We start from the raw sequence: 26,890 nt of genomic DNA on the forward strand, positions 1-26,890 counted from the left end.
ATTTGAAAGGCTTCTTCAGTGAGACTTGCCCTTACTACTTGAAAACGCCAAATGTATTTCAAGATTCCTTCCTCATTTTCAGTGCTAATTGGTTATGATGCTAGTGTTCTTGACCTTTCACCCCAATTACACTAAAAGTGTAGCAGATAAGTCCCGCACTAAAAGAGAAAGAAGATATCTCATCTTGTATTTTAAATCATTTAAAAAAAAACTATCCCTTGCAGTGATGTTTGCCAGACAGCGACTGAATATTCATCGTATGCCATTTCACCCAGACCAACCAGTAATTAAAGGAGGGCTATGCAATTATGGCCAGTGTTCAATTAATGTGGCACCTTCCAACCAACAGAAAAAATACTCACCTGTCCGTTGCCTTGATTTTGTATGAGCTTCTTAATTCTTTGTTTTCTAGCCCCTCTGAAAGCTGAATACATTTTAGAAGCCTGCTACAGTGGCATTGGTTCCATAGGATGCCTTTGCTACCTACAGCCTTTTTGTCCCCTGCTGAGATCTAGTCTATACAGAAGCCGGAAGCCCACACACCACAGTGCCTTGCCTTTCCTGAAATTGAGCGGCAGGGGCCTTTCTGAGAGCCCTGCTCGGAAGTCAGAGGTCTGGCCAGGTTGGGCTTCCTTTTCCTGGACACACCGCTGAGCTGGCCCCTCACCCCCCCCATCCCCACAGACGCACACAGACACACCTGGGGGGAGAATGGGGACGCTTGGTGCAGGTTACACAAACACGTCCTCCACAACACACTCCACCACCCTGTCTGCAGGAAACCACAGGAAGCACAGTAAAGCAACAGGCTCGCTGGTATTTAAAAGCACTGGAGAGCTTGGGACAACAACCAATGTTTTAATTCCTTTTAGATGAAAAGTTGGCTCTTGGTGCTAAGTAAATCTGGCACAGTTGTGTTTTGAAAGGGGGAAGTTAACCATGTTCTGTACTTAAAATTATTTAAAGGATGTTTTTAAACAAAATGGTCCACTTGGTGTGTTCTACTGAAGTGGAAGGATAGTGTTGTACTGTATCTTAGTTTTAAACTGGAAACCTAGCATTGGAGCAAAATCTGTATATATCTTGCCCAGAGGAAGGCCACCAGAGAGAGACCAAAGTGACTTGTGGTCAGGATTTTTTCCAATTAAACATATGAGGATTGTTTTCGACATAGCAAGAGGCTTTTTGAGTACACATGCTGCTTTCATTTCATTTAAACTCATTTGTCTTTTCTTTACTTGCCTCAGAGGACAAAGTTTTGTGTCGTTTTGTTGAACGTCGCTGAGATACGTTGATACATGTGCATCAGCAGTCCTGCCACCCTTTAGCTTGAGTTTGTCAGACCTCAGAGGCGAAGCAGTGCTGGGACTGGTCAATAGTTGGGCAGGAGACCTGCAAGGAAACTATGCTGTTACTGCAGTTGGTGGACTAGTAGGTCCATTTCCCTCAAGACCAGAATTTTACGAAAACCATCAGTAGTGACATTGTGTTGTAGGTGTTACTGCTTTTCAGGTTAAACTATAATTGGAGTTCCTAAGTACTTCTTCTTCCAAGATCCTATGGCCTAATTCATAAGAGTAGAGGCTGGCTCTTAGCCCTGGTGTCCTGGCTACACAGTCTTTAGTAGATGTTCCTCCTAAATTCATTTGGGAAAGTAAAAAGAGTAAAATGCTGGTTTCTTTCTTCCACATGGTCTACTGTGTGCTGTAACTGCTGGCTCAGAGTGCTGCCACATATCACCAAGGAGGGGGCTGCACTTCAGTGATGGATATGTAAAGTGTTCTTGAGATACTTTGGGATGTAGAGAACTATATGAAATCTTGGAATTATTGTTACTGTGTTACAGTACTCAAATATATATTTGTACACCAGATATGCATATATATATGCATTACAGAACAGGATGGAAGAAATGTTTTGGAAACGGTTGAGTTGTTTTGAAAAGAAGGTGTTGACAAATAAAGGATTTTTTTAATATCAGCGGGAGATTATTTGAACTATTGTAAAGAAAGAGTTGTATCTCAACAATGGCTGAAGAGTACCGTTTGATTCAAAGCTTTACAACAGCAGTTGTGGTCACATATGTTGCAGAATTTATTTGCTTTCAAGACATAATCTAAATCAAGGGGGCAGGACTCTGTAGCTGCTCAGACTTTTAGAAATCTGCCCTTGATCCCATGCTGGGAAAAGATTCGGACAAGGCAGCCGACGTTTGAAGACTTCCAGGGGAGGGGAGGGCTGGAGATTAGGCTTCTTGAGGGCTTGCTTTGCCTGGGACCCTGAGGGCCAGTGGTCATGATTCTCTGTTGTATGTTTCAACATGGGGATCAGCAGATGGGACTTGCCTTTTGTAGACACCCAAAGGACGTCACCTGTCAGTGGCATGCTGGGATGGCTGCTAATCCCGTTCAGTAATGCTCTTTCCACGATGGACCTGCCAGCCCTGACTGATATGTTTATAGGAGTGTCCCGTGGCTCTGGAAAACCTGCTTTCATCTTCAAAACAAGGAAAATGAAATGAGCATGATGATTAAAATAGCCTAGAGGTAATCGAGGCTGCATGCATGCATCAATGCGCAAGAGCTCGGCATCGAAACAGAACAATCAAGTGGGAATTCTGAGTTTTTTTGTATGTTTATTTGTATTATATTTTTAACTTCGGTTCCAGATGAAGCCTGATTTTTGTTTTACCTTTGTGCTAAATATCAAGTCTCTGTGGTGGCTGGATATTGTACAGAACTTGACAAGAGCAACGTCACGTCTGTAAGAGTCAAACAGTAACCACACAGCAGTAACAAAGTTCTCATACTTTCAGGTTCTTCATTGACCTTACTTTTCCGAAGTCCAATTTTAATATTTAAAAGCAAGAGAAATTTACATTCCAGTTGCACAATCCATTTTTTAAATCAGTAGATTTATTTTCTACTCCCAAGATCATATTTGTTTTGTGATAAAAAGTTTGTTCAGAGTACAGGCTAATAAATATCAGGATGACTCCCTGCATATACTAAAAGCTGTGGCACCATCTGATCTAAGGCATACTGGATTTAAGCCACTGCTTAGCAGCTGTTATCGGTTTAAAATACACTGAAGCAGGTCAGTGGGGTGTCATATAGTAATGTCTGTTTGCACAGTAACCACTGTCTGCCTGCTTATTTGATGCAGCGACTGATTTTGTGGCTTATTTTGTTTTTTATTAAGTGCTCCAATGGAGCACTAAGGACGACAGTTCTCCCCAGCGGACTGAAAGAAACCATTGTTTCAGTGATGCTCAACCTTATGGCTGTTGCAACTGTTGCTTTTTACGTGTTCCACATCCTTATCCCCTGAGTGCATTCATCTCTCATCCACTCAGTAAAGCTCCATGATGATTTTTTTAACACACCCAGGGTGTAATTCTTTTCTTTTTATTTAGTTTTTTTTTTTGTCGTCGTCGTCTTGGGAACTGTGGAACGTGGCCTTTTTTGGCACAGGGGCTGTGGAAAAACAGGGAAGGCACCAGAGACGTGGCCTTGGCTCCAGTTTTGGCCTGTGGGCAGAACTCTTTTAAAGTTAATTATAGGGGTGCCGGTGACAGGAGGGCCAGTGTTGTACCAATCAAGCTTTCCTCCTTTTCCTTCCTGTCACAACCCCCCATTTTCTCTCTCTCATTTGTTTTGAAGGGGCAAATTCCCTTCATCAGAGGGGTGTGCGATCTCAGATGCCTCCTGTCCTGTCACTGTTGTCAGCGGCCTGAAGATAAATGGCTTCCTACATGGAAAACCTCTGTGCAGGCTTGGACTGAGGCCTACAACTTTTGTAGCGTGTTCAGTTCCTGTTATGTTTAGCCCTAGGATTGTTTATGTTTCTCGTTATTACTTCCATGTCGGTAAAATAAAATATAGCACAGCCACAGCAGAAAAACAGCACATTACTGTTGTTTTTATTTTCCACTCAAACACTCTCATTACACTTCAGTCTTCAGCGTCCACATCTAAAACGTGTCCAGGCAAAGCAGTGAATTAAGTAACTGATTTAAAAGTTAATGTCTTTTTAATGGGTTCAGCTGTGTTTTGAGGTGAGCACAAAGATGAGGTATTTAAAGGAAGATGTTGCAGGCTGAGAAAGTACAATGGAAAGGTTTATTCTTTAGAGGAACACTGCAGAAGCAGTGGGAATTGATCGTTTCAAAAGACAACCGATGCCGAGTGCTAACAATAGGACGGTGGCAGCGAGGAACTGTGAATGGGGACAGCAGCAGTAGCAAGACATTGTTTTTTGTTTTGTTGTCAAGAAAAATGTTCTTGTCTGTTTCTGGTGCGGTGCACATGCTATTATCTTTGCATTCAAAGCTTTTTCAGAATGTCTGCCTGTGCACTGATGTTTTCAGTGGAGATTAAAAATAAAAGCAACAAACATGGCCTTTGTGCTAAGACCTTGAAGTTTTCTCACCTCACTCTCGCTCATTCATCCCTCTCTCAGACAGTTCAGAATGGGCTGTCTCTGAGAAGCCACTTTGGAGCTGGCGACGGATGCTGTACCATTGGAGCCTTCTTAAGGGAATTGTGTTATCCTCACAGCCTCGGTACCTGCTGCTTAGCTTCTACTGCTGGGCATTTACCTTGCTCCCTTTTGCATGTTACTTCCTTGACATGTGTAAATGCTGCCAAGTTATAGATGCGCAGAGGCCAGTTTCCGTCTTCACTTTGAGCCTAGTGGCTGTCAAGTGGGCCATCTTATACTGCTGTCCTCACAGGATCACTGTATTTTCTTTAAGCTGTAAAATTCTTCATACTTGCTTTTCCTGAGTCTTGCTTGTTTTTTTAATTTCTTTTTAATTTGTTGGCCTCTCTGGCTGTCTGCTGCCTCATCAACATTAAAAGCAACTTAAGTGTAATTACTCATTAGCTGAGTTGTGCACCACTGAACACCCAGTACTAATGCTACACAAGAGACATGCACAGGGTAGCAAATGAAGTAGCCACACCATGAGCGGGATTAAAATTGCTCAGAGAATCACTCTGCCACAGCTTTGTAGCTTATCACACAAATAAGTCTAAAAACCACAGGAAGCCTCTCTTTTAAGTGATCCTTCCTAGCAATTGATTTGGTGTGTCGATGGTTTAAATTTATGAAAGAGAAGCACACAGTACTGACTGGGGGAGGGAGATTTTACCTAAAGGGAAGCTTGTTTCATAGAAAGATCTTTTCCCTGTAAGGGTAACCTTTTCAGCAAGGTGATGTGTGCATTGCACCTTTACTTCTAGAACTTTAAACAGATACTCTCTGAGTCTTTCTCCCCAGATACTGTATATAGCCTTTCGCCACTAGATATAGGAAGCAGTGAAGAGTGGCACTCTGGGATCCTGACTTGAAGGGTGTGGGTTCAAATAATGGGTGAGGCGCTATTGTCATACCCTTGAGAAAGTTACTTTGCTCAGATTACCATAATGGAGTTCCTAAAAGAGACTTGAAATGAGTAAATTATGTTAAATGATGTTTATTTTAAAACTCAAGCGTTACATTAAGCACAGTGGACCTTGTTCTGACCCCTGTGGTACACCACTAATTCCAGCAGAAAAGAGTTAATGCAAATAAGTAAGATTGGTTTGGGCAGCATTTCCAGTCAGTGTGAAGGATGACTAAGAAAAGTGTCGGTACTTGAATAAATGCTCTAGTTGCACTTTTCCTTATATGCAACAAACATGAAAAGATATTCTAGACAAAGGCACAGGGAGTTTGATGTAAGCCAAGCTGGAATTATCCCAATAGGATATGCCCCTAATATTATTAATTAACCCTCACATAACGTGTGTGTAATAAAATTTGGAATCGACAAAATCCACTTTACTGTGAAAACCATCGTGGAAAGGAAAGCATATTTTTATATAATAAAATCAGGTAGTGCTATTATTCTTTTGCATATTGTCTTTCAAATGGTTGTTATTTGTCACCTTGATAACCATTCTTTGCATTGATTTTTTTAAATAATAATAATAATAATTGCTTACACTTATATAGCGCTTTTCTGGACACTCCACTCAAAGCGCTTTACAGGTAATGGGGACTCCCCTCCACCACCACCAATGTGTAGCATCCACCTGGATGATGCGACGGCAGCCATAGTGCGCCAGAACGCTCACCACACATTTTAAGAGGAGAAAAATTGGGAATTCATCCAACACAGTTATGATAGTATCAGTGTTAGTCTACATAATTCACCCTCCACCCTCATTATCCCGTGACCTTGAGAGAGGGCTGAGTGCGGCTTAGAGGTGGGAGTTAGTATGAAAGGATGTTTTCAAGCCTCATAGTGATGCAAGCACCCAAGGTCAGCTAGACCTTACTTTATCAGGTGCTGCTTTTCCACAGAGCCTGTCAGTTTCTTTCGGAGAGGTGGCTTGTGAAAGAGGGAGATGAACTTGTTATTGCAGTGCTGATTTTGAAATGGTCCTGTTTTCTTTGCGTGTTTGAGGCTTTGGGATGTTTATCTAAGGTGAACCCAACAGACATTCCAGGCATCCCCCTTTAGGAACGATCCCAGGTGGTTCTCCTGGGCGGTCTGGATTTCGGAGTCAGTTTCCTGAGGATGTCCTGTCTCGTGGCTCCCCTTGCTTGTTGCCCAGCCCTGCTGCTGGACTGGACTAGGCGGCAGATGGGTGGACACGATTAGATGTCATATAGCTGCCATGAGGCCACCACAGCTTCCAGTTCAAGTAGTTCTTCTTTCGGGATTGTTTGGTGGGTGAAGGACACCAACATGTCGTTCTCTTGATTCTAAGAACCACCTGCCTGTGTTGCAGGAAATCCTAACCTCCAGAAAATCCATTACAGTGCAGGTGGTTTAATAAAATGACGGCTTTAAATTGTTTCATCCATCATCGTGATGATAGTATGAAGGCAACACAGACTAATCTGTGGCATGTTTTTTGAAACCCTGTTTTCCGTAAATTAAGGATTTCTGTTTAGATGTTGCTTTAATAATAAGAGAATGTTCTTCATTACTTTTTATTGTCCCTTTTCTACCATTTACATGGTGGTATGACTGCAGAGGTTTAACTTGGAACACCGCTATGAAACCCTAGATGTACTCTTGTAGACCAGTAAAGTGCAGTGGAAGTGTTGTTTGTACTTGTACATGCCCTACTGTACCCTATGCTTGCATACATGTATCACTGGAGCAGCAGGAGAGACATCCAGGAAGAAAGAGCAAGCTTTGTCTTCAAATGAGCTTCTTTCCAAAAAGATCTGCCAGTGTAAATTGGACCCTTCTATTCTGATCAAAGAGCTCTGAAGGCCAATTAAGCTGAGCCACTTTTCACTGCTCCTGCTTTGTAAAGAGCTGCCTTTTGCTGGTTATCCCCTGCAATGTGAGGATTAATGTGAGGATTATTGTAGCTAGTTTGATTTCTCACAGTCAGGTAAAGGCAGAACTCCTGTCTCAGGTGGACCACGGAGCACTTTGTCTTCCAGCCTTGGAGGTTTCTAATGGAAGAAGATCAGGAGGAGAGTTGTCATTCCTGTCATTTGCATTTAAATTAGCCTGCAGGTAATGCTGATGATCATTTGAGCTGCTTGACTCTGATGCCTAAATGCCTCAGAGAGGTAATTCCCTGTGGAGGAAAGATTAGAGCCCTCTGTCTTGGGAATGTGTTATTTCAGCTCGTTGTAAGATCTCATGTCATGGGTGCGTGCTCAATCCAGAAACACGCATCCTGCACGGTAGCGCCCTGTCACTATCTGGCACAGGACAGGTGGCGTGATGCCAGCCGTTAGTCACACGGTGTTGTGAGCTTTCACGATCCCCTCCCGCTCAGGAAGTTCAGCCTCAGCTTTGTCTTCCCGCGTGCTTTATTCATTTCCACCGAGCCTCTCGATTTGTTCTCCAAAACAACCAAAAATCTTCAGCGAGGGTAATCCTAAATCAGATCCTTTAAGCTTAGTCTGACAAGACCAGTCGAGCAGCTGCCTGTTATAGCACAGGCATAGGAAAACCTGCAGCTTGAAGGGAAGACTTTCCCTTTTATTTTCCCTCCCACATACAGTATAGACATCTTAATGAGCAGAAGGCTAGGCTTTCAAATGGAAAGGCGGCTCTGTGAGGAGCAGGAAGTGGAGTGGCAGCTTTGGAGATCTGGGTCTTAACCTTAACGAAGAGTGGGAATCATGATTGTCAGGCAGAGTCTGGTTTGCATTCCCCATGAATAGTGTGTAGGTGTCTGCATTCATGCTCACTCACCAACCTCCTGTGGACGTGTACCATTTGTGTGAATGCATCACTTAAAGCTTCTTTAAATCATTTGAAAGAGAAGGATGAAATTACATACATTTAGCTTTCCTTGGTCTGGCAAACACCCAGTCTCTGGCAAACTTTCTTCCCAGAGTCCCTTAATTGCCGAAACAGATAGATGATTTAAATGCTGCTTAATGGGTTGTGTCATTGAAGAAAAGCCTTTGATACGGAAAATAGGCCTCCACAGAAATGGAATTTATATCAATATAAATTTGGTGTGTTAACAGAAAATTAGCTGCACTTGTAGGCCGTCTGTAGGTTAAGAAGGAAATTTATTTTGAGGGAATTTAAATGAAGTTTAAGTCACGCCGTCTGCTAATGCAGAGAAAATATTTTTTTTCCTATCTATTTATATCAGGGTGAGATGAGAGAGCTTACAGAAGTCTCTGGTCCACAGTGTAACAGTGTCGAATGCACAAACCTGGCATCTTCTTTGAACCCGAATGTGTGTTTCCTCCCCCCATCGACAGTGTCGGGGGGGCTCTTAGGAAACGCCATGAAACTACAGGGAATGACAGATTACACCTCCCCAGTTTCAAGTTTTATTCTTCTTGTTTTTAATTTAATTCATTATATAATAATATTTTATCCAGAGCAGCTTGGGTTTTTACCCATTCATAAAAAAGGGCATTTTAGTGGAGTGAAGTGTCTTGCTCAACCGTACAAAAGCACTGTCTCACCTGGGATGCAAACCCACAACCTTCCCATAAGGAATCCAGAGCCCTAACCACTGCTTGTACTTGTAATGCTCAGGTGAACAAAGAATATGGAGTAATGCAGTTTTCCTGTGCTGGAGATGCAATAGTAATGCTGTTTTGTCCCTGGTAGAAAAGGGTTTTGTTTTTGTCTCATTTTATGCGGTTCTTGTAGCGCTCTCGGTGTTTTGATTTGTGAAGGTCACTGGCCGTATTCATTTCCAGTAAAAATACTACAAAACTGGTAGTTTTAGCTGGCCCTTTAATTATTTTACGTCGATGTGAATTGTTCTGTATGGGGAATATTGATCTTCATATCTGTTTTTTTCTCCCATCTGGTTTTGTTCCAATGAGTTTCTTCCCCCCCACCTCGTCTTAATATGCTGGCCTTTTCACAGCTGACTTACAAAGCCCTCAGTTCTATTATTGTGCTCAGCAGCTCTGTACCTGCCCTGCTCATTGTTAATGACGATAATGGATTAACCTTTGCTGCTGCATGGGGATCATTTTTCAGTCTGCTGGGTTCCCTTAAAAAAAAAAAAAAAAAAGCTGTAGTAAAAATACTACTGCTGAGTTTGATCTAGATCTGTGCGTAGGCATGGTGAGTGCAGGTGGGTAGGGGCTCTTATTATTCCTTTCAGGAAAAGAAGAATGTGTACTAATAGGGAGTCATTAAGGTGTCTCATTTCATTCATGTCTTAAATACGTTGCCGTTCACTTATGGACCAACCAGTTTTCTGTGCAGCTGGCCTTGATGGTTGTCCCATCCGAGTCTCCTCGCTGCTGCGAGATGAGTCTGTTGAGTTTCTTCCTCTTTGCCGATACCCCAGAACCTGGGGACGGCCCGAGAGACTAAGCAGAACAGCACGGCTGGAACTTCATCTCATTTGGAGCTCTCCTGGGTTGTGGTCCAAGCAAGCCGGTTTGCATTTACAATCTCCGACTGCCGCTCAGCCTCCCCAGAATAAGGGGCACAAGGCTAAGCTGCTAATTATTCTCAGTTGAAGCGAAATGCTCCTTATTCTTTCCTCAATGTGTCCCTAGAAGGTGGAGAAATCGTCTCCATCACGGGGAAGCCTGTCTTTGCTTTGAGCAGCGATAACTGACTGCAGTGCGCGGTCATGTGTGTATTTTGTAGGCATGCCATATTAGGGGTTTCAGTTCAGCATTGCTGTCAGAATTACCTAGAGCTCCCTGCCACAGGCCACACTGGCCAAGAGCTGAGACTGGTCAGGGCCTCCCGCTGGTCCTGTGTGTTATGTGAGGCCCTGACGATCTGGTTGTTCCTCTGAAAGTCCAACCAGCACTGTGAAGTGAACTGGAACATTCCCATGCCTACAGAGTTGAATGCTGCCCCTCATACAACATCCTCCCGGCGGTTCTGCAGTGACATGTCCCTCCCCCGATAGTAGGCTTGCATGTCAGCCTGCAGTTGAATAACCCTTTTGTATTCGCCTTCATTTCCTGTGTGGTGATTCCATCGTGATTTTGTGTTTTATTTCTGTTGTGGCTTCCTTTTTGTTACTTCTTTTCTGTTTTTGTTTTGTTTTTCTTTTCCGTTGTTTTTGCCCTCCTCCCTCCCTCCCTCCCTCTTCCCCGATGTTGTACTTGCCCTCCCCTTTTCCTCCTCCTTTCCCCTCACTCCTCTGCACTTGCCAAGATGTTGCCATCCCAACACCCCCTCCCACCTCACTGACCAGTGCCACTACTGACCATGTAGCGCCAGGCTCCAGCGGCGGCCCCACTCCCTCCGCGCCCCGTGACGTCGTGGCCTCGCTGGTCTCTACGCGCTTCATCAAGCTGACCTGGCGCCCTCCCGCTGAGCCCCACGGAGATGACATCACCTATTCTGTCTTCTACAGCCTGGAGGGCACCAGTAGGTGGGTGTGACATCAGTCGTTTCAGTGCACCTCTGTCAGTTCTAAACAGAGCCCGGGGGGGCGCGCGCTTCTTTACACAAAGGGTTGTGGGTGTGTGGAACAAGTCGCCCAGCCGTGCTGTTGAAGCCCATACTCAGGCTTCCTTCAAGAAACAGCTGGATGAGTTTCTTGCACAAATTAGCTACTATCAAGTAGATGGGCGAGATGGGCTGAATGACCTTCTTTAGCTTATAACATTCCTTGTAACATGTGGCCACTCCGTCAGAATATCAATGACTGGTTCTTCACAGGGTGGCACCCAGATGACACAGAATGCGAGGTGACTGTTCATTAGATTTGTATGTATGTACTGTATGTCTGTGCATATCCCACAGGGTCTCCCAATGGTCCTCTACTGGGTTTTGTTCAAATTAACTCTAATTGAAACCCTCAACTACTAATTTATTTAATTGAACATTTGTAAACTGTTTTCAGCTTTCAAATAGAGAATTCAAGCTGCCTGTAAAGGTTTAAAATGAACTTGAAATATGTAGCTTTATAAAGAGCTTGGAAACCAGATTTAATTCAACAAATTGAGTTAATTAAGGCTTCAATTAAAAGCTGTTGGAATGAAAGCCAAGATTACTGAGCTCTATAACAACACTTGGGAAAAATTTGTCAAAGGTGGCAAATGTCAACTAATTCATTTCACTCACATCTTTGAGTATTTATACCTTTTCCCTGAGCTTAGTGAATTTGTTTGTACAAGCTTGCTGTCCAGATTTGATTTAACGGTAATAGCTCTGTGCCCTCCTTGCTGTGTGAGTACCAGCAGGGCCCCTGCGTGTGTTCTGTGTGCTGCCGGCCTGCGGAGGCATGCGCCCCATGGTGCCGTGTTGTCTTCCCCCCGACGGGAGGGTGACCTGCTGTTTCCTTCTCGGAAAGGGAGCGGATCGAGAACACCACCCGGCCCGGGGAGCTGCAGGTCACCATCCAGAGCCTCATGCCGGACACGAAGTACTCCTTCCGCGTGGCAGCGCACAACCGGAATGGGCTGGGGGAGAGCTCCACGCCGCTGAGGGTGGCAACGCAGCCTGAAGGTAGGGCCCCCGGCTGGAGCCCGAGCAGGAAGCAGAGCTCTGCTCTCCGAAGCTGAAGTTTCCCCATCGCGATTCTTTTGCGGTTTTAATTTAGCGTCGCCGGGCTGACTCGGGCGTAAGACTATGACAGGAATGGGATTCGATGTGCCCATCCCAGATTCCAGGAAGCAGAAAAAAGCTTCCTTCCAGTGATTGAGTGTCTTAATCTTTTGGAAGCATGAATCGTCCAGATTTTTCAAAGAGAACAGAAACACAGCCTGGTCTGTAAACCATGAAGGAGTGAAAGAGGCTGATCAGTGGAAACTAGGGCTCATATACCGTACTGAAGGTATACATGAAGCAGGGGGATCATACTGTGGACTATTCCGTTTTCCACAGACTGCTTTAACGGCTCTGATGTAAAAGCTTAGCCCAGCATGTGTCATCTCATTTCAGGTGGCCAATAAAAGGGAACTACAGGTAGAATGTATTTTTTTCAAAGAAGGGAAGAAAATTAGGTATGAATCCTGACTCTGCAGATAACTGAAGTTCCTCCAGTAGCAAATGCATACTGATAGGTGTTTTAGGTGCAAGGCTGTATGTTAAGGATGTTTTCAATTATAGCCTTCACCCTCAAATCACTGCCTTCCTTTGAATGTAACTGTAGTTTTGTAAAACTGTAGAAAACTACAGGAAATTGTCAAAGCTGTTATGTTAAAATTAACTCTCTGGGAACAGGGGTATGGAACTATTTGCTATAGCTGCCCTAGATCTAGGTAAATTTTCTTTCAACCACCAAGCTGCTTATGGAGAGATTACCACTAGGCAAACTGCCATCAAACCTGAAGGCTTCATGGTGTGTTGGAGTTACTGCAGCACGATGGCTACAGAATACAGGTTTTCTGCAGCTTGTAGACTTTACTGCTCAAGCTGCCTTTCCTTTGGTAGATAAGGAGAGAGGAGGCACATTTTTGACAATCTTCCAGTTTCTTTGACCTCATTTCTCTAGGTAATGTTTTGACACCCTGGAACGCTCGCATCTGCTTATCTGTTTGGGTCCCAGTACTCCTTCATTCTTTCTCTCACGTGTCATCAGTCTGTCCCACACAGTCCAGTCTAACCTTCCCACAAAGCTGCCTCCTGCAGTACCGCAGGGTTCAGAGAAGGCTTGACTGCCTCTCTGTGTTGTCTTTAGAGGTAGGATGAGTGTGGGAGGAACCACAATTTGTAAGCAGTTAAAAGGTCTCATTTGAAATGTTAAAGAAAGCTTCATTACCATTCCATGACTGTGTAAGAAATAGGCAAATATAAAGTAAGTAAAAATCTTGGAATAGTTCGGACACATTTAAGTTGCTGATTTCCCCATGCAGTCATGGGCTCCTTGTGTTCTGCCAGGTTATTATGGAATTCCAGGGCTGTCTCTCTCTCCCCTGCCATGGCTGCTGTTAAGCCCCAACAGATTTCCCTGCTTTGTAAACCTGTGTTTTCCGGGTCAGCACTGCAACTCCCTGAGTCTTCGGCAGTGGCTCAGCGCACGGCACTGCGCAGTACAGCTCTGGAGAATGAGGAAAGAAGCAGGAATTGCATTAGGTCTGGATTGTGAGATTAGACCAATAATGATATTATTAGCAAGTGTTTAATATATGAAAATGTTACTCGCACTGCTGACTCATGGAGTGCTGATCCAATTTGTCAAGCACCATTTTCAAATATTGCCATACCTTACTAGAACTCTCCTGCTTGTGTTGGCAGGATTAAAAGGAAAAGCATGAGTACTGTACAGAGCTTCTTTCCATAAGCATGCAAAGGTGCCAGCAGGAGTCTGGTTCCTATGAGTGATGTCAGAACATTTGTATCTGACAGCCCTGTTGTGGAGCTCAGTTATTGTGAATGAGGGAAAGATAGCCCATCTGGTACCAAAAAAGCACCTGGATCTGGGTCCCCTGTTCCCTGCTGTTCCACACACAGCTGCAGCAGCACTCTTCTGAGTCTGTCTCTGCTGTCTGAGCCCTGCTCCTTCCCAAGAAAGCAGGTGGACTGAGCTCTCAAGCTTACACCAATTTGTATCTTCCTAAACTTCCCATTTTTAGCTTTCAGAATATCCCACCATATTGTTTTAGCTGTTTTGCTTCTGATTGAATTGCTTCACTTCCCAAATATTCCAACCAGAAATTCCTGCTAAAATAAACCTCTAGGCTGAAGACTAATTGCAGGAGGTGTGGTGATACATTGGAACTACACAGGACTTCAGGGATGGATACATATACAGTTTTGGCAAAACCAAAAAATGCTGTTATCTTGTTTTGAAGGTTTGCACATTTGTCTGCACTTGACACCAAAACCTTTAAAGTCAAATTGGCAAAATAAAATCAAGAGGACAAGAAAAGGTCTGCTTTTTATGTTCATATTTTTCAATCAACAAGGGCAAAAAGCTCAGATTTCAGCAGCTGTTCTGCACAATTAAAACAAAAAAAGAAAGATGCACAGTCTCATAAAAATAAAATACAGATTGCAGCCAAAGCAAAAGCAAAGACCAGTAGCAAGACTTCCAACACCATGAAAGCAGATAATTTGCATAACTGTTCTGCTGTGGGATAAAAGACATTGTGGTAATATCCCTGGTTCTGATGTGAAAGTGGTTTCCACCAGAACGAACATGTCTTGCGCAGATTGAAAGTTCGTCAAATTAATAATACTTTCATTTGTTGGGCTGTGCAGAAAGAGACCTTAAAAATTCAGTAGTGAAATACTCAGAAATCTGCTTAAACGTGCTGAAAAGAGTTGTACTGTGAGAATCAAAGCCCCACCTTTCACTAAAGGTGCTAGAACTAACCACACCATACGTGAAACACTCTTCTCTTGACTTTGCTGTTTGTGGTAAAGTGGAACCCACCCCCAGTCTTCGGCACAGTCTGACACTGCAGACATTGTAAGCTGAGACTCGAGCTGTTAATTGAAAGTAATGATTCATGACCCCACAGAGTAAACAACTGTTAGGTACAAAGCACCAGTTTTCAATTCTCCCTGCTCTGTTAACCAGGTCTAATTAAAAAAAATTACAGCGCATATATTCGTCTTCAAATCAAGCAGAAACAGCCAGCTTTAAGCAGCTTGCAGTAGTGCTCTGTTCAGCCTGGTGACAGTCTTCACAGTGCTCTGGGTGACTGAGCTGGATCCAGGTTCATTGCTCCAGCAGGGAGAATCAATATCTCAGGTGTGCTCCAGATCTCTCTAATGCACACTTGATGCATTAGGTGTTGTGTGATGCACTTAAGAAGACTTAATGCCTAAAAAGGCATACATGATTCTTTTTCTCGTTTCACTGCTTTCATGTGCCAAGAATGTTTAAAAAGACAGTCATTTACTTTGAAAAAAGTCATGACACCTCCCAATGTGGATTGTTGTGTGGTGATGTTGCAATCTGTTCATTTTTTTTGAAAAATGATCCAAATAATCTGAGTGGTAAGAAATCAATCAACAGATGAGGAAATTGGCTTATGCAACATTAGTTTCCAGATGGATACAAAGATTGATACGTGCCGTATTGAAGATTTCTTCCATATAGTGATGATTTTAAGAATTCAGTCAGCTGTTGGCTTTGCAGCCTACGATGGAAAGCAGGTTTTTGTCGCATTGCTGTTTCAAGTGCTGTACGTGATCTACAGACGACTCAAGAAAAACATTTCCAGTGTTCGCCTCAAGCGCAGCATGCAGGTCTTTAAAATTTAATGTACAGCGTAAGGAATTAATTTTCTTTTATTTTTTGAGTTTTCAAAGGTGCTATAGGTTAGTGTAGTTTGGAAGTATGTCCATTACAAGTGGTAATGCTGCAGCAGAAGAAGAGGAAAATGGAATATGGATTGAGCAGCGAGGTCACCAACTTTCTGGAATGTTTTGCTGACCCTGATGACAACATTACTGGCATCGTATAGTCCAGGCCACTCGAGCCTGTTTGTTGTCAGGAGAGTGCGTAAAGATGATTTTGGGGGTAGAAAGCAGTAGATGAGGTATTCGGTTTTCAGCTACTTTGTCAAAAGTTGCTTTGTTTTTTATGGAAGCAGCATTACGAGATGGCACTAGTCGACTCATCAAGGTTTCCCGAAAACAGCATGCGAGTGGCTGCTGTCCTGCTGGCTTGGCGTGAACGACCCAAGCGGGTTTCCTTGTCTTCCAGTGCAAGTGCCCGGCCCGGCCCCTAACCTCCAGGCCATCGCCACCTCGCCCACGTCCATCGCCGTCAGCTGGGAGGTGCCTCTCACGGGCAACGGCGAGATCCAGGCCTACAAGCTCTACTACATGGAGAAGGGCACCGACAGTGAGCAGGTGAGGCTGTGCTGCCCTGGAGGAGCGCTGCAGATATACGGGCTGACCTCAGTCCCCAGCCTTCCCGCTGTTGTTAGTAATCTTCACAAAAGCCACAGTGGTAGGTGCTGCATTTGTAGATAACTAAATCTGGCTGTTGACAAAGGAGGGAAATGTTGTAATGGGGGTAAAACTGTTACTGTCAAGATGCAATTCTCAGACTGATGAGTTTCTAGGAGCAACCAATGCAACAGACCTACTTTTTCTGTTGAGTTCAAATGCATTTTTAAAAAGCCTAAGCATTTGGGAATGTTTAGACTTAGAAAACACTTTTGACTATTAAAAAATAATTATAAAAATGGACTCTTGGGTGACTTCTGATGAACTCTGAAGTAGTAGTGCACACACAAAGTCAGTTATCTTTTTAGTTTCGCACGGCCCTTGCAATCAAACGCACCTATCTGCCCAGCTCTGCCATCTTTGGGGGGGGTGTTATCTGACATCACACAGCTGTTGCAGCAATGAGCTTTTCCGCAGTCCAGTTTGGCTTGAAATCTGCTGCAAGAGGCCAGCTGTGCGGGGAAACCAGCAGGGTGACTTAGAGGTCAAGAGTAGCCTCGCCATTAAATTATTTATTACACCATTATTGATTTTGTTCTGCATCTGTACAGTCCTAACATCCTAAGCAGTTCAGTCGCCCTCAGCAGAGAAAAAATAAGTTAATGGTGCTTGAGTCTTGTTCTTTACATCTCAGCTGTGCAGTACAGTTCTGGAGAATGAGAACAGAACCAGGAATTGCATTCGGTCTAGATTGTGAGATTAGACCGATAATGGTATTATTAGCAAGTGTTTAATATATGAAAATGTTACTCGCACTGCTGACTCGTGAAGCGCTGATCCAAGTTGTCAAGCACTGTTTTAAAATATTACCGTACCTTCCAAGAACTCTCCTGCTTGTGTTGGCAGTATTAAAAGGAAAAGCCCAAGTACTGTACAGAGCTTCTGTCCATAAGCATGCAAAGGTTTTGCTTTTGATCTTTTTTTTTTCAATCAAACGCACCTATCTGCACAACTCTGCCATCTTAGCAGCCAGCAGCCATATCACCCTGCAACTCACAACTGGCAACTCACTGAAGCTCAGCAGGTGTGAGCCTGGTCAGTACCTGGATGGGAAGACCTCCTGGGAAAAACTAAGGTTGCTGCTGGAAGAGGTGTTAGTGGGGCCAGCAGGGGGGGCTCACCCTGCTGCCCATGTGGGTCCTAATGCCCCAGTATAGTGACGGGGACACTGTACTGTAAACAGGCGCTGTCCTTCGGATGAGATGTAAAAATCGAGGTCCTGACTCTCTGTGGTCTTTCTCAAAAAGAGTAGGGGTATAACCCCGGCGTCCTGGCCAAATTTCCCATTGGCCCTTACCAATCATGGCCTCCTAGTAATCCCCCTCTATGAACTGGCTTCATAACTCTGCTGTCCTCCCCACTGATCGCTGATGTGTGGTGAGCGTTCTGGCGCACTATGGCTGCCGTCGCATCATCCAGGTGGGGCTGCACACTGGTGGTGGTGGAGGGGATCCCCATTACCTGTAAAGAGCTTTGAGTGGAGTGTCCAGAAAAGCGCTATATAAGTGTAAGCAGTTATTATTATTATTATTATTATTGATTGAGAGCTTTAGGACTGGCATCCCTGCTTCGTAGTGTCTAACCAGAAAGAGATGGAACGAAGATGGCAGGGTTCTCTGGAATTTTCTCTCATGTTGGCATCCGGCTTTACATTTCCTAAAAATGGCGTTATGTTTCATGTAACACCCAGCAAAATAGGTATTTTTTTCCCCTAGCGGCAGCCATTCCCTCCTCCCCTCCCTCACGGTGATTGATCATCATCGTCTGCTTTGATAAGGGTGGTCAAGCAGAACTCCATCAGACAGTGGCCAGTCCAGACGCATTTCTCAGACCCTCTGGAGAACGACTGGCCCGTTCGTGACATTACCCACCGTCCTCAGCCTCTAATGTGCATTGAGCCTCTCAGCCCTCAGTTAGAGAGGAGGTTTCTTCTGAGTTAAAAACCTTTTAATATGATAATAGATGAAATGTCATGGATAATTCAAGTAATGATGTCTCCGGTCCCAGGAGGGCAGAACAAAAGGGGGAAATAAGATAGAGCTAATGTGAGTAATTGACTGTGTTTGCACAGGTGGATGTGCAGGGATGTAGTATTCACAATGCTGCTTTTATGGGAGGGTGGGAACTGCTAATATATTATGTATTTAAAGAAAAGTATTTAGAATAAATTAATAGACCCAGGGGATGTGGTAGGGAACAAGCAATAATGGTGTTGGTGAACAAGCCTTGCTCACAGGGAATTGAACCTGATCAGGCAATTAATTAGAATTTTCGTGCTGCGTGTTTGTAAACACTCCACTCTGTTTGCAGAGTCTACTGTTTAACTGGCAGAGGCTTGATTGTGGTCCTTCAGTATTTCAAGAGTTGCTGCCTGCTGCATTTTCCCTTAATTCAATTGGTGTAGCAGCTTCTCACTTCTCCTCCTGCTCTGCTGTATTATTATCGATATAATGTTGTTAAATTATTGTTGTGGGGCTGCTGGGGCAGAATTGGAGCAACACAACACTCAACTGGGGGTCACGCCACCTCTAGGTATTAGGGGAGCTGAGGTGGGTGCCTTTCTATGTGGAAAAACCAGCAGAAGCAAACGATTCCAAACTTCTGAGTAAGAAAAAAACTGGCAGAGGTTCCAATCAAACAACTTATTAGTTCAATTACGTTTTCAATTAAGTAATTAAGCTCGGCTGGAGTGGAAACCAGCAGGTATGTGTATCAGTAAATATAAAAATGTCGATTGTTTCTAGAAGACTGACTGGGCTCTAACACTGCACACATTTGGTACAGCTTTAAAGTGTTAGACTAGCACACCCAGCAGTAATTGAGATAAACCGTACTGTTCTTAAAACAGGGAATAAAAACTCACATGCAGCTTCAAAGCATCCAGTATTTTTTGGCACACACTATGGCACAAAACCTTTATCAAATTGTGCAAGATTTGAATGCATTTAGCAAAAGCGCTCTGGATTGTAACAATAATGGATTGTTCCTCCATTTCTTCTCTGTTTCAGGACATAGACGTCGGGGGTCTCTCCTACACCATGAATGGCCTGAAGAAGTACACCAAGTACAACTTTCGGGTGGTGGCCTATAACAAGCATGGCCCAGGAGTGTCCACTGCAGATGTCGAGGCCCAGACCTTATCTGATGGTGAGGGGTCTGATTCCAGGCTGAAAAATCAAGCTGCGTCTGGAAAATGCCACCGCAGTAATCTGTTGTTACTGTGCATAGCATTCTGGGGGGGGTGTTGAACATAGATGTTAGTGCAATGCATAGTATGTACATATATCAGTTATGTCCCGGTATATTAACCAAAGGCAGAGGCCGAGCTCATTCCTCTTCAGTCTTTAGGGAGGAGGTTGTTTAAGCATCTTGCAGTGGTACTGGAAAGAAGAGGCAGTCACAGGCTGGAAACGAACAGGTGGAATGGTTTCATGAGTGGCAATAAAAAAAGGTTTCTGAAATAAATTGTTGCCTCTTCTGACAGACCTCACACTACATTCACAGAAACAACACAGAAGATGGATCATTGTCACTCGTATGTCTGCCGGTTTGATTGAGAGTCCCAGCCTGATCTTCATAATAAATAGCACTTACTTCACTCTAAGCGTGCTGTACACTCCCTGGTATCTTCACAATCTCTCCATTCATTTGTGTCAAGTGGTAAGATGGCTTTACCCACCAGGATGATGGAGTGACAGTTTTAGGTCCAGAGGCTGCCGTCAAGTCTCGGAGATAGTGTCTTGTGGCAGACATGAACGTATCGGAGGCGGTGGGATGCTAATCAAACACTTCTGCATTTTAAATCACTTGTCTCTATCAGTTGTACTTTAAAATGCACTTAACGTGAAAATGAGCTTAATCTTTATAAATGATCCCATGCAATTAGACAAGCTGTCTAGTTTGAATTGCAATGTCTTTAGCAACAATTACTTCAGAACCTCCTTTCATTTAAGAATAAGAGCTCACCTCGGAGTTGTCAGAGTGATGTAGCTGTTTGTTTTAAGACAGTGCTTCAGGGTATGTCATATTTCTTCCGTCATACAAGGTATCGATTTGCACGTGGTTTTTGACAAGAAATTGATTTGCACCTGTGCACCTTTTTGCATTTTTGGCTTTTAATAATAACTCTTTATTTCGTATTGCTGTATTTGTTTATTTTGTAATTATTAGCAACTTCAATGAAAAGGTGATCAATAAAAACCTTCTACATGTTGAAGTTGCAGTGCATCACTCAATAGACAGCAAGCTCACAAAAAGTCTGTCTTTATACATGCTTTACATGCTTTAATTCAGCTGACAAAATGGCACACATGAGACATTGACTGTGAGACATTCACACACTTGCTAAAGAAGTAGTACCTGCTTTCAATTTGCTGTCACATGCTATCTTAGGCTTGACTACAGAGAACAGCATTATTTTCAGCTAAAACTTGTCTTCAGTGTTAGAATTCTTTTGACTGATCTTTTCTTTTTATGTTTGCTTTTTAAATGCTCAGTCCCAAGTGCTCCTCCACAGAACTTTTCACTGGAAGTGCGCAACTCCAAGGTAAGAGACTCTATTTTAAAGGTACTTGGTAATTAATTCTGGGCCAGAGGATTATTTGCTTGCCTGTCTTAACTGCTCAGCTATTACTTGGCTAGACAGAGGGCCTATTCCCTCTTTTGAGTTACTGTCTTCTGTTTTTTGAAGAGAAAAGGAGTATTCTACCTTCTCAATAAATATTGTTTGTTGACGTTTTACTTTGACCACTGTATTCTGTCCTCCCAAAGTCCATGCAGTGACTGGAAAAATTAAAATGGAAAATAACTATGATGGCTCAAATAGCAGACTGGTAATTGCCTACTTTACTTATTAATGAATTATTGTTTTTTCCAAACAGAAAACTATATTTAGCACACAGGAGTATTTACAACCTCAAATACATTAAAGATTAGGTCATAATGCAGGACATAAAAGTACTTTTTACACAGTTCTGGAAGGTTCTACCTTGTAGCTCAGATTATTTCATTCCTTCCTGGGCAAAGTTTTAACATGCTCCTTCCCACTGTTGTACCTTTTAAAGCAGAAACCATAAAAATGCCTTTGACGGTGATGTTTGTCTCTGCCAGGCACATTGACTCGTCTTTCTTAAGTTCACTTCTTTGTTATTACAACTCTTTTCTTTTTGCTGCCTTGTGATTTACCATCGCACAGCACGGGGGAGGGGGGAGGATAAAGCTGGTTAATCCAGAGTGGGGGAAATAAATGGAAATAAACTAATTGATCACGCTTACTGAAGATTTAATTTTGTGCTGTTCCCCTGACTCAGACCGAGAGTCTGTTGGCACCATTAATTAACTCCTCTACCACACTGTGAGCAGCTCCCCCTGTAAGCTAGTGTGCCTCCAGCAAGAAAACGACTTCAATTTTTCCTAGTGTCCTGCAGTGCGAGCCTGCTTGAATCAGGGTAACTCCAGGAGCATTATTTATTATTCATTTATTTATTAATGCAGAGCTTTATAGGTCTCCGAATGCTCTTTGCAGCAAGGAACCTATAAATACGTATATACTTTATGTAGACGGATGCACGGCACTTTCAGAGTCACTTGTGGAGTAAAACAGTGTAAAAAGGCGGTTTGTCACATTCCACCGTGATAATGTGTCGTTAGTTTTGCTGCTCTCTATTTCCACGCTGAGGCCTGAGGTTTTCATCCGTGGCTTGTATTTCTTGCTCCCTGTCGATCATGCACAGAATCCCTTGCAAGGAAACCTTGTATCAGAACAACGATTAGTAAGAACCAGGAGTTTTAGATCTTTTGTTGAATTGGGGAAAAAAGAGCTCCGCCTAGTGAGTTGATAAGCTGTTGGCATGAAGTAAGGCCTGCAGTGACATCTTTTACGTTCTCATTAGGAACTGAACCTTGTATGACTTCTCTTTCTCATCCCACCCCTTTTTAGTACATTGTCCACTTCCACAGTCATAGCTTGCTGCTGAGCGAGAAGGGCCGGACACCTATTAATGACCTTCAGTATGCCCAGACTAGCTTCCTCAGCAGATGTTTTCTAAGTCTCTGAGCCCAGAGAAGCAAGATGTGCCCTTAACTCTCTCTGCCAGCTCCATTCTTTTGCCAACTTTACGGAGTTTTACCAAAACATGGCAGATCCTCTCCAGTTTCCAGTCTCGTAGGGCTCCCTTCTGACAAGACCATGGTGACGTTCCCCATTTGTGCTCTCTACTAAATAGTAACCTCAGAACTCTCACCCGCTGCTCTCACAGACCGCTCTGTGTGTGTGTTCAGAGAGGCAGCGATTCGCTCAGGCTTGCCTCGTCCTTGTCTTCTCCCCGCAGGTCAAGAGGGACAGTTTAAGAAGGAGGCGCTTCAGAGCTGGAGTGCCAACTGATTGTCTTTTTTGTGTGTCTTCTCTCCCCCAGGGCATTATGGTCCAGTGGCAGCCCCCACCCCCTGGCACCCACAACGGGGAGATCATTGGGTATAAGATCCGGTACCGGAAAGGCGCCCGAAAGAGTGAGATTTCCGAAACGACAGTTGGCGTGCTGCTCTCACAACTTATAGAAGGTGTGTTCTTCATCGCCTGGGTCCCATCCAGGACCTAGCTAACCCACTTCCTCTGTTACCTCAGGGCGTCATTTTGCCACTCCTTAACTTTGAACAACAGAAATAAAGATGCATCTTCCTGTCATTTTCCTTGAAGGCAATCGATACCCATCAGGCCAGGGAAAGACTCCTTGTCCCACATTACTGATAGAAAACACAATATTTTCTACTCGTACGGCGCATACTGATTTGTCTCCCAAAAAGGAACGACAGCAACAGTGAATAGTTATTAATGATAACAGATCTCGTTTACTAATCCATTGTGGAGTGTGTGGCGCACGTTATTTATTGGCTATTTCTCTAGCCATTTAGGCTGTGCAGCAGGATCCATGCAGTACATTCATGCTGTATTGCTTGGGGGCTGTTTGTAAAGGATGATGATGATGTTTTCCGTATATGTGAGCATGCTATTAAACAGAGCCGAAAGACCTCATCAGAAGGTTGTTGTTGTTTTTTTCCAGTTGCAGGTATATAGAAATAGCTAATGCGTGCTTTGGGAAGCGCTAAAGAATAGCAGTGTATTTGTTTCAATTTGGAATCACAAAGACTTATGATATACCCAGCAAATCTGAAATCTACAGTCACTCACTTCCAGCCCCAACCTATGCAGAGTGAGCAGCTCCAACAAGCTATTCGTTCAGCATATCTGCCCAAGCTGTTCGCCCTCCGCCACAGCTAGCCCTCCAGCGCCCGCTGTTTTTAGATAGGCAAGTCGTATGGGTCTCCTTTTCTGCAGGAGCTGACGACACCCTCTCATGCCCACAATGCCCCGGCAGCGCTTGGTTGTATTGATGGTGGTCACAGTGGGCTAGGAGCTGGACGTGGTGATCTCTGGGAGAGTGTCCTCACTGGTTCAGTGGCTTGGGAACCTTCCCAATTCTGCACTAGGCTAGAAAAACATTTTCTGAAATACTGTGGGGTGCTAAGCCACGTGGTAATAGTCAGATTATTACTAGAAGGGTCCTTGAAATGCCCAATTTTTCCATTTTACAAATAGTCTGTAGTTGTAATTATGAGTGTTAAGTGCCAGATGTGCGAGATTTGGCTGTCTCTTGTAAGATGTAGGGAATTTAAGTCACAGCTCCCGTCTGTTGGTCCTTTGATCTTTTCTTATTTCCAAGTTACTTTTACTTTTTTCTTTCTTCAACAAGTTTCTTGATAGTAAAGAGAAATGTTGCTGCATGAGCTTGGAAACATTAAATTTTAAATGCTAGCTCAGCAAATTTTTACGTTTCTTACAGTCTGATACCACACAGCGCGGCATCAAAGAGAATACGCACTTAAAAGTTGATTCCGATTATATTTGGGGAGAAAAGGAAGAGATGTTTTCTTAGTTCAAAGGCATTTAACCAGAATATGAGCCCTAGAGGAAGATTGTCTTGTATTTTCTCAGCGGTGGCCTTAGGGACAGCTGAAGGGCCATGACAGCATTTGCATTTAACATTCAAACAGCAGCAAATCAGAGATTTATTAATATTTTAAAGCCGTTACCATAGATATGTTGTATTTAAAGACAGCAGGCTTTCTCATAAGTTTGAATTTAAAAAGCGCACTGTGGGCAGAATCTCAAGTTTACAGATGTTTGAGATGTTAGTCAAGATTCCAGTAACATCCATGTTGCCTTTAGTTCTGTGTTGAGCACAACAGTACATACTAGCCAGCGCTGGAATAAAATACAGACAGGTCCATGCACAGTAGCTAATGATTTCTGATGATATGCATTACATCAGTTTGCTTTGAATTTGTCAGACGTATGTTGAAGTTCTGTGAGTTAGTGGAGGTTCTCTCCTTTGAAGGAATCTTTATTTATTTTCAATTGTTGGTTCAGGAATGCCAGTTTCTATCATTTGTTCCAAGCACAAGTGGTCCCCTATTGTAGAGCCGTAGTCAGAAGGACGAGTTGGTGTGAAGGACAGTATGAGCTTTCAGGCAGTGGAAATCAGAATGCTGGGCATCCAGTAGTTTTTGTCCTCTGTGATAGGCCTCATCTCACTCCCATTTTTTAGAAAAGGTTTTTCTGTCTTTCACAAGTTTAACACAGAGCTTTTTCTTCACAACAAGTGTTTTTTTAATGATTTCAAGCCAAAAATAACGGTAAATTTAAAAGGTTCAAAAATAACAAAAAGTAAAAGGTTTGGCAAATGTTCAGAAAGCTTTAACAGGGTGTTGAAAACAAAATAAGAACTAGGCACAGGTAGGTTTGTTGTTTAGTTGCTGGTCTAGTATTTTCCGGAAGATGCAGTAAACAATTCCTTGAATGGCATTTAGTGTTAGCTTATTGTCTTTAGTTAAAGTCCCCGAATAGCAGGAAACTACTGAGGCAACAAGTAGGGTAAAGAGGGCAAAGTCGCTTTTAGCATTATTTAGATATTTAGTTTCCGGTCCTCTGCAGGGGAAGTTATTTATTCCTTGAGAGAAAAGTGAAGGAAATCTTTTCAGAGTGAGGAAGGAAAAAAACCTGTGAATGGGAGATTCTCAGAGCTCATACACTCTTTTGAATCCGGGAAACAAATTATCATAATAATATTATCAGTAGACTTGTCTTCCTTCCCATTCTTTGTGATCCCTCCATCCATCCCAGAAGAGCTGCAGTTCTTCTTGCATTACCAGTGGGAGTCTAGCTCTTAGCTCTGAGACAGTTGTTCAGAAAAAGACTCAGAGCAGCACAGCCAGCTCCTGCCTCCTGCCTTAACCTCTCTTTTGTAACACTTATTCACTTCAACAACAGCCTGGGGGTGTAAGCTGCTTAGCTCAAAAAGAATAATTACATTTATTAATATCACATTTTAAATGCATTTTCAAAGAAGGGCAAAGAAAACATGCTAAGTGGGGAATTGTGCTGAAAGATGTGAAGTTTCCGCCTCATTTGTGAACAGGCTGTGTGTAGTAGGACCTTATTTACTGGAATATCATTGCTGATAATTAGCCTTTCAACTTGAACTGGTACATAAATTGCATTTCACCAAGATACAGAACAGAGGCTGTTGTTAATAGCGACAAACTCCTCTCACTTATCACTTCAAACTGCAACTGCTGGATCTGGCACACGTTGCAAAGATCCAAATAATCTGAACTCTCAATTACTAGACTGTCCGTCACATCCCATGAGTATCAAAGTCATCGATATTGGGAGTTTTTCCTTTAGAATTCCAATGGAACCTTCCTCCTGATCATCCTCTTTATTTCCATCTTTCATTTTTGATTCCCATGGATCCGAATAAAATACAGAACGTATAAAGCTGAATGCTGGAAAATGTCGAGGGAGTGTGCAGTATGTTTATGCATCATGTCTTAACTGCACAGCACTTAACCTGTGGCTTGTGTGACAGTTGTTTCCTTTTTCCTTCCAAACCTCCTGGCAGCTGGATTTCATCTGCAGCTAAATGTCAGCCGGAACAGAAACAAGTATAAACACCTTGATATCAAGGGGCTGGAATCAAGGAAATAATTAAGTGGCAAGTGCAGAAGACAGTTGGTGTGATCTAATGCCGACTGACTAGTTGCTTTGATTTCCTGATTGTGGTTTCCTTTAGAAAATGAAAGGCATTGCTCTGCTTTATTTTCCTTTCCCGTTGAGTCCATTCACTGAACTGTTGTGTAAACGGGACACTTCTGTAGCTGTCACCCACCGCTCTGCTTCAGGCCCTGTGAACTTTGCTTGAATGTCTTTACAGGCCTGGAGCGAGGAACGGAGTACACGTTCCGCGTGGCAGCCATGACGGGGAACGGCACCGGCCCCCCCACTGAGTGGGCCACGGCGGAGACCTTTGAGAGCGATCTGGATGGTAAGATGGAGCAGTGGTTAGGGTTCTGGACTGGGAACCGGAAGGTTGTAGGTTCGAATCCCACGTGAGACGCTACCCATGAGCGAGATGACTTCACCCGAGTTGTTCCAGTAAAATACTCAGCTGTTTGAATGGGTGCCTTTTAAGAGACTTTGGCTATAAAGCGTCAGCCAAATAGCAA

General features: G+C 43.4%; 1 protein-coding gene across 8 annotated transcripts in view; it reads left to right on the top strand.

The window, feature by feature from the left end:
- The window catches only part of LOC148659455 (neogenin-like), a 201,614-nt gene that overhangs the window by 144,734 nt on the left and 29,990 nt on the right, over window positions 1-26,890 (top strand). For 6 of the 8 annotated variants that reach the window (XM_088641695.1, XM_088641697.1, XM_088641691.1 and 3 more), the window contains exons 8-14: window positions 10,628-10,847; window positions 11,772-11,926; window positions 16,080-16,228; window positions 19,336-19,474; window positions 20,824-20,873; window positions 22,741-22,885; window positions 26,599-26,709. In XM_088641695.1, coding sequence (XP_088497821.1) covers window positions 10,628-10,847; window positions 11,772-11,926; window positions 16,080-16,228; window positions 19,336-19,474; window positions 20,824-20,873; window positions 22,741-22,885; window positions 26,599-26,709 — 969 coding nt within the window. The remainder of the gene's footprint in view (window positions 1-10,627; window positions 10,848-11,771; window positions 11,927-16,079; window positions 16,229-19,335; window positions 19,475-20,823; window positions 20,874-22,740; window positions 22,886-26,598; window positions 26,710-26,890) is intronic. The other 2 variants (XM_088641698.1, XM_088641694.1) reach the window with 1 other exon arrangement.

Source organism: Lepisosteus platostomus, chromosome 7 (assembly GCF_059453375.1).
Source record: "Lepisosteus platostomus isolate fLepPlt1 chromosome 7, fLepPlt1.hap1, whole genome shotgun sequence".
In the NCBI taxonomy this organism is placed as follows: Eukaryota; Metazoa; Chordata; class Actinopteri; order Semionotiformes; family Lepisosteidae; genus Lepisosteus; species Lepisosteus platostomus.